The sequence below is a fragment of the Dermochelys coriacea genome, chromosome 8 (assembly GCF_009764565.3).
Source record: "Dermochelys coriacea isolate rDerCor1 chromosome 8, rDerCor1.pri.v4, whole genome shotgun sequence".
Classification (NCBI taxonomy): Eukaryota; Metazoa; Chordata; order Testudines; family Dermochelyidae; genus Dermochelys; species Dermochelys coriacea.
In genome coordinates this window covers 4871449-4883621 of record NC_050075.1, presented here as the reverse complement: position 1 = coordinate 4883621, position 12173 = coordinate 4871449, and the positions used below count along the sequence as shown (strand labels likewise).

General features: G+C 41.6%; 2 protein-coding genes across 5 annotated transcripts in view; one reads left to right on the top strand and one right to left on the bottom strand.

The window, feature by feature from the left end:
• FAM114A2 (family with sequence similarity 114 member A2) overlaps window positions 1-593 on the bottom strand; it is an 18201-nt gene extending 17608 nt beyond the window's left edge. Inside the window, exon 1 of the mRNA XM_038412713.2 lies at window positions 456-593. The gene's annotated coding sequence lies outside the window, so the exon portion shown is untranslated. The remainder of the gene's footprint in view (window positions 1-455) is intronic.
• MFAP3 (microfibril associated protein 3) lies at window positions 578-12173 on the top strand. Of its 4 annotated transcripts, none has more exons than XM_038412715.2 (4): window positions 690-725; window positions 1949-1997; window positions 7998-8485; window positions 10525-12173. In XM_038412715.2, the coding sequence occupies exons 3-4, from the start codon at window positions 8194-8196 to the stop codon at window positions 11268-11270; spliced, it is 1038 nt and encodes a 345-aa protein (XP_038268643.1). In that variant the 5' UTR covers window positions 690-725; window positions 1949-1997; window positions 7998-8193; the 3' UTR covers window positions 11271-12173. The 4 variants fall into 4 exon arrangements, with proteins under 4 accessions (XP_038268642.1, XP_038268643.1, XP_038268644.1 ...); XM_038412716.2 differs by lacking the exon at window positions 690-725 and adding an exon at window positions 829-1201; XM_038412714.2 differs by lacking the exon at window positions 1949-1997 and having other exon boundaries at window positions 578-725.

Genomic DNA, 12173 nt, shown 5'->3' with positions numbered 1-12173 from the left:
CCCTCATACCCCAGGATCCCCCCTAGCACCCCTCTCCCTCTGCCCCCCCTCCAGGATCCCCCCCAGCACCCCTCATACCCCAGGATCCCCCCTAGCACCCCTCTCCCTCTGCCCCCCAGGATCCCCCCTAGCACCCCTCTCCCTCTGCCCCCCCTCCAGGATCCCCCCAGCACCCCTCATACCCCAGGATCCCCCCTAGCACCCCTCTCCCTCTGCCCCCCCTCCAGGATCCCCCCCAGCACCCCTCATACCCCAGGATTCCCCCTAGCACCCCTCTCCCTCTGCCCCCCAGGATCCCCCCTAGCACCCCCCACCCCCAGGATCCCCCCTAGCACCCCCCACCCCCTCAGGATTCCCCCTAGCACCCCTCTCCCTCTGCCCCCCCCCTCCAGGATCCCCCCCAGCACTCCCCACCTCAGCTCTCCAGGATCCCCCCCAGCACCCCCGGCCCTCACCTGCAGGGCAGGCCCCGGCCCGGCCTCCTCCGCCCCTGTCAGCGACAGTCCCCGCCACGGCTCAGCCGTGCCCCCTCAGGCCCCCGCGGACACGCGCCGCTGGAGGACCAGCGCCATAGAGACTGCGGGACAAACAGGAGCGCCCCCGCTGACCCCGGAAGGGCCCGCTGACCCGGAAGCCGCCTCTCCCTGCCGCAGAGGCACTTCCGGCTTGGCAGCGGGGCGGAGAGGCCGGTTGGCTTCTCTCCACCGCAGGGGCGTGAGCGCTCAGTAAGTTGCCGCGCCGTGACGACGCAGCGTGTCACCGCGGTGACGTCGCAGTGACGCCAGGGGGCACCTCGGCGAAGCCTGGGGGGGGAGGCTGCGGCGCCCCGGCCTGACGTCACGCGGGCATGACGTCACTGCCCTGACGTGCGGCTGCATCGTGTTCCCCTAGAGAGCCGCTGGGGGCAGACGGGGGTTGATTGAGGGAGGCCCCATGGCGGGTGTCCCGCAGGGGGGCCGGGTCTAGATGAGCCCAACCCATCCCCTCTCCCCAGGGCTCTGTCGTGACAGCCTGGCGAGGCCTCGTCGCGTCACCGCCCGGCCGCCGCGCCCTGTGCGGGGATGGTTCTCTTGGCACTTTGGGCTGGCCTGGCCATGATGTTTTGGTTTGAGGAGTTGTCTGGATTTTGCTTTCTTTTTTATTATGTTTTAAAATGTCACTTGAGCCAGGGGATGCGCTTTTAAACCATAGACCGAGAAAGGTGCAGCTGCTGTCAGATTTGTTCTAAATTGCAACGTTTAAAAAAAATCCGTGAAATGCATCTTTATTTCACACTCAACCAACCAACGCTATGGTTGCTATCCGTGACACGGGCACCAGGACAGCATACAGTCTCTTGAGCCACCGGCCCCCCTTATAAAATGCGAAAGGGGGGAAATAGAATGGTTAAGTCTTACGCCTCAATCCTGTCAACTGATCTGTGCAAACAGGCCCCAGTCATCCTGCAGAGCCCCATTGCCATCCGTATAGCTCCTCCGTGGATGGAGGGGTCTGCCCCCATGAATCAGCACGCTCAATTGAAGCCTTAATCTTTGATTCAGGAAAGCAACTAAACACATGCTTAAAATTAAGCATGGATCTATGTGCTTCCCTGAATTGAGATGAATTTAAGAATGTATTGACGGGCTTTTTCTGAATCAGGGCTTTAGATACTGAAGGTCTAATTCAAAGCACGTTGAAATCAGTGGGCCGACTGAAAAGTATTTTATGCATATTGATGTGAGAAGTCACACTGATTTCACTAGGACTACTCACATGAGTAGAATTAAGCAAATGCATAAATACATGCAGGTGTGGGGCCTTCAAGAGACTCAATTTTCAGTTTACGTAAAATCTATTTTGAAATCGCCTATAGATAACCCTATAGATTCTAACGTATTATCACATTGATCATGTGGAAAAAAATGTCTATTGTCATACGCTAATTTCAACTTTATTTTTTTCAAAGGTGTATTATAACAAACTACTTGACAGGCTACACAAAGATGATATATACAGTAAGAGAATATTTTCTAGTAATGAAAAAGTAGGTTTGTGGTTTAAATGAAAACTAAATATTTGTTGTTATAGATAGGAAAATTCAGAGTTCAAGGCTACCGTCACTTGATGATTACCTGTTCTGTTCATTCCCTCTGGGGCACCTGGAATTGGCCAATGTTGGAAGACAAGATACTGGGCTAGATGGATCTTTGGTCTGACCCAGTATGACCATTCCTATGGCTCTGTAAAGGTTAAATATGTTGATCTTAAGTTCAGGTTCAGACATAAACCATTCTAATTACTGCTGTGGATGCTTTCTCTTGCCTTGGTTTTAATACTTTCTTGAAGATTTTGTGATGTTTGCACTTTTCATGTTTTATCCTCTTTTTAACTCCATTATCCGCTTCAGAAGCTGTTTTGTATAAATGTGATGGTTGAGTAATATGGATTTAGCAAAACATTCTCTTCCAGCAGTTGACAATGAAAGATCTTTGTCTGCTTAATAATAATGGGTTTGCAAAAAGGAAAATGTGACAAACAATTTATAATAAATCAGACCTTCAAGAATTTAATGGTAAAATTCAATGACCCATCACTCCTGATGTTTTATACATTATGCAGATTCATTGCACGTATAGGGATTAGCATATGCAATTACTGAAGATAATTAGCTCACTCTTCTGAGGGAAAATGTTGCTAGATATTTCCGGTGTTGAAATAATTGACTTAGGTTTCTAATGTCAGTTTAGAAATAGAGTTAAAAGAACTTGAAAATCTAATAATTTAAATTTAATAATTCAAAATGAAGAAATTATCACAAGAAAACCACTGGAGATATTGGAATTATCTCCACTGATTCTCTAAAACATCATTAGACAGGAGATTACAGTGATTCAATATAATAAGCTACTCTGTGTCCGATTCAATAAGGAAAATAAGGACTTGTTTTCACTGCAGAATTAACCTGCGTGTTGCCCTTAACTCAAATCCCAACCACATAATATCGTTAATCCAAGTATGCTGGTGCTTTTATCTTGAGTGGGTTTAGACTATCTCAGGTTAGCACAACTCATCAGCTGCTGACACAACCCCTCTGTGAAGCTCCAATGTTATTTTGCAGTGTGACTACTCTCACTCTAGCTGGGCTAATTTAAGAGGAGTTAACTCAGTCACTCAAGTTAATTCTGGAGTGAAGATATACCCTAAATCTGCTATCTGAATATATTGTACAGACTGCAGAAATGTATGTTAATGTTGCATTAAGATTAGCATTTTAAACTTTGATCCTTCAGGCATAGGGATGTCCACCTGCACATGCAGTTGTGGGATTGGGACCTGAAACGCTCCGAACAGAGGAAATGTAGAACTTGATTGTCATGTAGTAATTGCAACATGCTCCATTTGCACCTATCAGAACCAAAATTGCCCTCAGATATACCTTTCGTAACTCTCATTGAAGTCAAGTGGAGCTATGTGTATGTATCTGGTGGCAGGTTTGAGCCCATTGTGTATAAAAGTTACAATTAACAGCATAACTAACAATCAGTGAACAGGTTTCAAAGTGGTAGCCGCGTTAATCTGTATCAGCAAAAACAACCAGGAGTCCTTGAGGCACCTTAGAGACTAACACATTTATTTGGGCATAAGCTTTCGTGGGCTAGAACCCACTTCATCAGATGCAGTAAAACATTATTCACTCAACAGCTTGTGCGGCGCATTTCCAGTTTCATAGCCAAGCACTTAGTCAGTTTTGTAACTACACATAGAAATAGCAGCTGAAAAACCACACATAGGGAGTTAAAATGGATATTTATATTTATTATGTGATTCCATAATCACATAAATAATATCCACTGAAAACTTAATGAGAATATTTTGTACTATTCATGTTCCAACACACACACCCTTTTGTTTGCTTGTTTTCTTTTTTCATTTCTTATCCTTTATTTTTCTTTCTGGGCTTCGGTCATACAAAAGTTTATGCAGCATGTGTTTAACTTCATGCACTGTGAGTAATTTTGTTAAAGTCAGTGGGATTGCTCACAGGGTCCCATTCTGCCCCTATTGAAGTCAATGTCAAAACTCTCACTGACATTAGTGATACAGAATCTGGCCTACAGGGTGTAAAGATAAACACGGGTAAGTCTGTGCAGGACCAGGGCCCTAGTTACTATTTTTCAGGAGGGAGGACACACCACTTGTAGTGTTCAGATATTTTTGAATGATACTTGCATAGAAAACAAATCTTAAAACCTTTTAAAATAGAAATGTTTTGTTCCTAACTGAAAAATTTGTCCAGATTTTGCTCATACTTTCCAAAAACATTCACCCCGGAGCATTTTTATTTATTCAGATAAAATTTTTATAAGCCACTCCTAAGATTACTGTAACTGAAAGAGAGGAAAGAAAAAAATAATTTCCTTTTTTTCAATGTGTTTACTTTGAGCATTTGACAGCACTTTGCTTATAGTCAATTTAACTGTTTCCCCTGTATTGTCAGTTTTTTTACCCTGTCAGAATGGTCTTTCCCACAACAGTAAGAAAAAGAGGGAAATCTTTTTTTAAAAAAATAGAAAAAATAAGATAGTAAGGCCACAAAAATTGGCAGTGGAAACGTGTAGAGTACCTTATTCCCTGACAACCAGAAACTTCTATGCCTAAACTGTGTACCGTTTTCTTTTTACTTCAACATTATCTTAATAAAATTATTAAATCTGAACTATGTTTAACACCTTTTTTGAAATGAACTAGGTTTCCACAACTTGTATTTAATCAGATCTCATATGACAAAACTAGGACTGATGCTGTAAAATCTTAATCACATGAGTAATGCTTACTCGTGAAAGCATCTGAGTAAGGGTCTGTAGGCTGAAACCCCTAAGTTGAAATAACATTTAAGTTATGACATGAAAGACAAAGGGTAGGTTAACACTTTGGCCTTCATTCATACTATTGTTCTGTCTTCATCCCACACAAAAAAAATGAGTGAAAGATTGTGTGTTAATATAAACTTTGAATCTTCTTGCTCTTTGTTGTTTCTTTTACACAGAACTGTTTATTGCACTTTATTTCCTGTGGGTTAGGGGGAAGTCTAAAGAAAAAGCAGAACCTCGGTGTTATAAAATAGTGTCTCATATTTATACAAGAAATGAGAACAGACGTATGTCACTTGGTTAAGTCTGTGTGGAAAATATCCTTCTGAAACTTTGCATTTGTCTTGTACGTATTCAACTTTTTAATTTTTTTTAAATTGTACCAGTAGTGATTGGTTCATATTTTGGAATAGTTACTTGCCAAAATATTTTTTTAAATCAAAGTAGTTTTGCAATTATATAAGCACAAAAAAAATCTTAAACTCATCAACTTCTAACATTTTTGATTTATATATTTTTAGTTATGTATCCTCAGAAATTTAAAAGCGTTAATTTACTACTAAACTAAAATGTTTACAGGGCAAGTTCAGCCTGAATATGTTTTCTCAGCTGACATATGGACCCGAGAGAAACAAGATTTTTAACTGTAGTGCTGACAATACTATTTATTAATTTCATTATAAAAGTGAGAGAGTAGTAAAGTTACTTGGTGCTTCAGAGACATAAATAAAAAGGACATGTGCCTTATCCCACACAGCTTATCAGAAAAATAACACCAGATAAACTCAGGACCATGGTAAGGGAAATGCAGTTTGTGAAGTTATTGATTAGAATTAAAGAGGAAAAAGAATAGCTGAACAAGGAGGATTCGAAGGAACAGAGAGGGCACCTGGCAAATGGGGTGCCATGGGTAAGGGGGTGAGAGGAGTTGAGAGGAGAAAACGGAGAGCAAGGCAAGATGATTGGGGAAAGCATTAGGAGCAAGAAAGAGAGTAGGGGGAAATGAAAAGGTAGATGAAAGAGGGATCCGAGGTATTAAATAGCTTCATAGATCCAGTATGTGCAACAACGTGCCTTGGGGGCAGAGTAAAGTCCCCGGAATATCCCCCTGGACAGCCTGCTCTAGCTCCAACAGAACTGGATCAGCACCAGTTTCTTTGCATAAGTGCTTTCCCAGAGATGCCACTGGTGGAATGCAACTAACTAGGAAGCTCTATTCCTTGTCAGCTTGCCTGTGGGAAATGGGTTCTGCTCAGTAGCGTGGCACTAATCGAGTTCCTTCCACAGCTGCCGGCCTCATCCTAAAGGAAGAAACAAGAAATGAGACATGCAGAAAAAAGAATGGGGAGGAGAGACAGGCTCGGTGTCATTCAATGGGTTTACACAGAAACAACAGTTGGGGCCTACCCTAATTCCACCTCAGGTTTAGACATGCCAATCAGTTGAACCTTGAAGAAGAGTCAAATAACAATACTGTTTTTTCTAATTAGCTGATTTTTGACAACAGCAACCAATAATGGGACAAAGTTATCTTGTCAAATTAGAAATCTGGATTGTCCTTGGGCAAATAACCTTTAATAAAAAATTCTTAGCCTGCATAGTATGTGGTAAATGAATTTCATAATTCCTGGATGTGATTAATTAATCTATCCTATAAAGGAGTTAAAGAGCAAAAAATAGGTGCATTCATTTGTAGAGTAATCCTTTGTGCCATGATCCTATTCCTCTGTGGTATGTTAAAGTACTATAAGCAGTGTCAACTAGTAATGTCAAAATGATGAAAAAAACGTATTCAGTGCCTGCTGCCTTATTTATAAAAAGCATATAGATGAATTACTTAATCCTTTGTACTGTCCTAGTTATGAAATAGAACCCTACTGGTATGTGTTATTGGTAGAAGAACAGACTGTAAAGATTGAAGTCAGATATGCAACAGGGTGAAGCAAGATATTTATTAAGATACCAGGGCATTTTAGTTTGGGTTTTTCCCATCATAAATTGGTTTTCATTGCCATAGGACAGTCTAGAAGGAATGATGAGTCCAAGAAACATTTACTAGATTAGAAATATTCTCATGTCAGGTTTCATGAAAATTATATAAAAATGTAAACCTTTCTCATGCCAACTCATTCTTGGAGTTCAGTGTATTTACTGAAATGTTTTGCTTCTTGGTTGTCGGTGGAAAAAACTAATATATCCCAGAAGCATTGATATTGGTCTTTTATTCTAATGCCATCCATTATCTTGTGCAAACCCTCATTTTAATAATTGTGGGTCCTGTCCTTAGTCAAAATACCCCCTGACATCACTAGGAGATACAGAGCAGAATTTGGCACTTGTAGCTTTTAAAGCACTTTGAAGATGAAAAACATACTGTAATGCTAAATAGTAGTAGCCATTAGTGCAATATTTTCAGCATCAAATTACGGTAAAAATGTGGAGTCTGATAATGTGGCAGCAAGAAAAGTTGTCATGAGGAAGAACAGTTAGATGTTAAGGGCCAGATTTCAGAAGTGGCTTTCCATTTTGTACCCACAAATAAATGCAGATACAGTTTTCCAGGAACAAAAAATTGTGGGTGCATTTTATAGCACTTAAGCATCTAACTACTGATTGTACCTGCAAATTAGGTAATTATTTGTCTCAGGGCTATAAAATGGTCCCACAGTTATCTGTAGGTACAGAACAAGAGGCTGAGTAGATATCCTTTGGAAAATCAGGACTTGAAATCACTTTTTTTTTTAAATTACATTTTCATTCTTCATCTTCCCCCTGTTGTGAAAACTGTTTTTCTTTTCTATACACCCAATCCACATTTTGATCCCAATGGGAGCTGTGCATTTCCAATCTGTTAACCGCTTCGGCCCTTTTGTTACATTCTTTTTGCCTCTGATGCCTAGCCTCCCTGAGATGCCTTATTTTGGATGAGAGGACAAATGTACATCTGAAGTGACTGGAGTACTGATTATGCTAATATCTTCTTACTCTCATCCCTTTGGCATGCCCTGAGCTCATCTCTGATGCCAAACCCCTCGGCTGACAATTTAAATTATTTTAGTTTGAAATCTGTTTACTGGAAATGAGATTTGAAAACCATGTAAGCTTGGTATTATTAACAAACCTAATTCTCTTTTTTTTTCACAGTTGGATTTCCTATTTCCACTACTAATATCAGTGGTCTTCAAAGTGCACTGGGATTCAGATATTTCTAAGAAACTCTCTGTCAATGAACAACTCAAGACCCTCCTCACTGATCTCGGTTTAATGCAGACAGCTTGATATTACGCATCCTGCTCCTTACTCCAAGTTAAATGAAAAAAACAATTTTCTCTAATCTTCCATGAATCTCAGTTGTTGCCTGTTAGCTGTGATTATTAGCGCTGGTCTGCCTGCTGCTTTTGCCCTGGAAAATGTAGCTTCTAACAGGACAATTACACCTGGGTCAAGATTCATTTCTCTGACTGCTTCACTTCATCCAGTCTTCCGAGTTGTGGCAAATTCTCCAGCACATCATGATATCATAGCAAAGGAGGGGACCAGTGCTTTAATTGAATGTAAACTGAACATCAGCCAGTATGAATTTATCCTTTGGTACAATTCAAAAGGACAGCTCCTCAATGAAAGAGATGAAGGTAAGCTCTGCTACTATCTTAGATGGTATCTGAACACTTCACCATCTTTAACATATTTATCTTCACAACCCTCATGAGAGGTTTATCCTCCTTTTACACATGGGGAACTGAGGCACAGAGAGACTAAGTGTTTTGCCCAAGGTCACACAGGAAACCTATGGTGGAGCAGGGAACTGAACCCAAGTTCCAGGCTAGTGCCCTGTCCACTGGCCCACGCTTTTTGCTGTGATGCTTAATCTTGTAGAGCTGAACTGTTTTGCTTCAAAGGTACATAATTAAAGATCCAGGGTATCAGCTCCATAACTGATTTTTTATTTTGTCTTGCTCTTTACATCTTAGGAGCGTACATTAAAAAATCATTTTCCTCAAATTGTGACCTTTTCTAGCTGGCAAACTATTCTCATGCTTTCTCGGCCTTTTTAAAGGCGAGAGATTATTTGATTAAATTTACTTCCTGGTTTATGCACCAGCAACTCTTTGGAAATCAACAGGATGTTTAACTGCTCAGGGAATGGTTTTGCTAGTTAACCATTGCTACAGAGGGAGATGCACTCTCTTAGCCCGTTAAGTGCTTAATTTAAAAAAAGAAAAAAGTAATACTGTTTATAGAATCTGGGGAACAGTCTTCATTAGATAACAAGTTTTAAGTTAGGTCAAATTGTGAACTTGAGCTACCTGACAGTATCCTCTTAATGCTATGCATATTAATTTGGGGTATTATCCAGCTTATGTGCAGCTAAAATAATCTTTAGATGCCATCTGGATATTTAATTGAAAGCAGTGTAAATGAAGAGAACGAGTTATGAAAATAAACGTGTCTTCCTCAATTTAGTAAATATGTAGGAAATAGCCTGTGAAGCCAGCATTATTATTATTAATTTATTTTTTACAAAGAGTTTTGTCAGTCAGTAGAAGAAGCACAGTTGTGTAGTGGTTAAAGCAAAAGACTGGGTCTCCAGGGATGGGTTTTAACACCAGCTGAGCTACTTAGGATATGTCTACACTGCACACTAAACACAGGCTCTGACTCAGATTTGAGCCCAAGCCCCTCTTCTGTCCACACTCAGTTCAGGCTGACTCTGGTCAGCAGTACTCAGGATCCAGGTGCTAGGACCTTGTTGGGTGTGGAGGGAGTCAGAACCCAAGTACAAGCCCCCCTGGGACTTGTATCCAAGGCCTATCATTTTGCAGTGTGGATGCAGGTCAAGTCACAGACCCAAGTCAGAAGGTCTGCGCAGTGCAATATGGAGGCGTTAGTATGGGTGTGAGAGACAGGCCAGCAATTGTTAACCCAGGTGTACAATGCAGTGTGGCTGCTCAAGCATGGGCTTGGAAACACCGAGTCCACAAGCCCAGGTCCCTCAGACCTGGGCTTAGTGTGCAATGTATAAATGTACCCTTACTGACTATGTGACTTTTTCCATGGCTTACTTAACTTTTGCCTCAGTCAACCCACATGGAAAATTGGACGTTATAATTATATAGAGCAGTAAATAAACACAGCACCGTACAGTGGGCAAAATGTGCTAAACAAATACTGGAATCCGTGCCTCAAAGAGCTGTCGGTCTAAAGGCACAGCCGCACTGTACGGAACAATACAAAATGGAATAAAGAGTGGGATGTGAGCTAAATCGTACAGTAGAAAAATACACCAGAGCCTCGCTAGAACGCGCGTCTATATAGTGTGAATTCGCATATAGTGCAGTCGTGGCCATGGATCCCAAATTTAATTACTTTAATTGCAATTCATTTTAACACAGTCCCCGCTATAACGCAGTCCCACACATGGATCCCAAATCCTGCGTTCTGTCAAGGGTCCGGTGTACTTGTAGCACCTGAGTTGTAAATTCTGGCTAAACAAGCTACAGAACAAAATCTCCACCATATCAGGTATGATCATTGAGGAATCTTGGTATTATGTTACAGATGCAGTACTTAGTGCCAAGACCTGTATCTCGATGAAGGAGTAAGCATAATTTGTTACATTTTCTTAATTCTCTTTGTCTCATTATTGCACTTGTTTCTTTTGGATCTTTAGGTGGAAGATGGTTGATCACTGACCGAATCCTTAACATTACCAGCGTAACTTTTGGTGACCGCGGGCGGTACACCTGTGCAGCCACTAATCGTAATGGCACCTCTTACTACACAGTCACCCTGAGGGTTATCTTCACATCCGGGGACATGAGCATCTACTACATGATTGTGTGTCTGGTTGCCTTCACAATCATCCTCATTTTAAACATCACCCGTCTGTGTATGATGAGCAGCCACCTCCGCAAGACAGAGAAGGCCATCAATGAATTCTTCAGGACAGAAGGGGCTGAGAAGCTTCAGAAAGCCTTTGAGATCGCCAAGCGCATTCCTATCATCACATCTGCCAAAACCTTAGAGCTGGCCAAAGTCACCCAGTTTAAGACCATGGAATTTGCTCGATACATTGAAGAGCTTGCAAGAAGCATCCCCCTCCCACCTCTGATCCTGAACTGTAGGGCATTCATGGAGGAAATCTTCGAAGCAGTGCGAGTTGATGATCCTGATGAAGTTGGTGAGGAAACGAAACAGACCCAAGCCCTTGCTACCCAAGATGCAATCTACCCCATCAATCCAGAGCCCAAGCGCAGTAATTCACCAGCAGGGGACTCGGATGATGGCTCCATGAATGAGCAGGGTCAAGAAATAGCAGTCCAGGTATCGGTCCACCTTCAGTCAGAAATACAAAGCATTGACACTGTTTCCCATGACAGCTGCCATACTGTACCTTCTGAAGAAGAGGTCTGCTGAATCCAGCGAGATGGGGTTACTAAAGCTGTGTCTGATTTCTGTAGGGCATCGAGAGAAAAGGAATTACAGTCAGATGTGCACAAGAAATAATGAATTTTTTTCCAGAATATTAGGTGCCAAAACTTTATCTAAATCTGTGCATTTCCTCATCTATGTTTCTAAGTGCCAATGTATAGATTTAAGCCTGCTTAGATGAGACCATTTGGAATACTGCTTCGCAACAATTTTGTAAAGCAAACATACTCCACTGGAAGCATTTCACAAAGGGGATAATTCACACTCAGTTTCTTGATTACCTCAGTTACTGTATCAGAGGTAGCTAAATTGAGCTAAACACCTGCCATAGAATCCTTTCCTTTGTGAACTGTTTCTTCATATACACAAAGAAATCTGAATTCTTTCAGATTCAAGTCTGCCTGCATTATTGTCCTGACGATTTGAGAGGTGTGCTCTTTTTGAGTTGCCTCTTGATGTGTGCAGCCAATCAAAACTATGGGCTTCGGCAAATCTGCTTTGTGTATTTTGCTTTTGTGTTGCCATCAAAACATACTGTACTTGGAATAAGGAATAGTGCCAGACTGTGCATCTGGATTAAATTAATTGTCATAGTTTCAAAGCAGTTTATGGAATAACCAGGGCTCTAAGGTTTTAATGATTCTGCAGAAACTTACCAAAACACCATTGTAGCATATGGAAAATTAAATCTTGATTTTGACATAATCAGCACCATGGTTAAATGACCAATATTGGTAGATGCCTTACCCTGTTTCTGTTTTACATGGAGGACAGGAAGGCAGCACTGCTGGTATTATTTGTCCCTGAACCTTATTGACTTTACTCACGGAAAATCCAAAGGATTGTGGTGTATTTGACATTGCCGTTGGCAAGGGATGACGAGTTGGT

Coding starts and splice junctions, on each gene's coding strand:
- MFAP3 (XM_038412714.2), top strand. CDS start 8,194: ATGAATCTCAGTTGTTGCCTGTTAGCTGTGATTATTAGCGCTGGTCTG. Junction 8,486..10,524: donor CCTCAATGAAAGAGATGAAG/GTAAGCTCTGCT, acceptor TTGGATCTTTAG/GTGGAAGATGGTTGATCACT.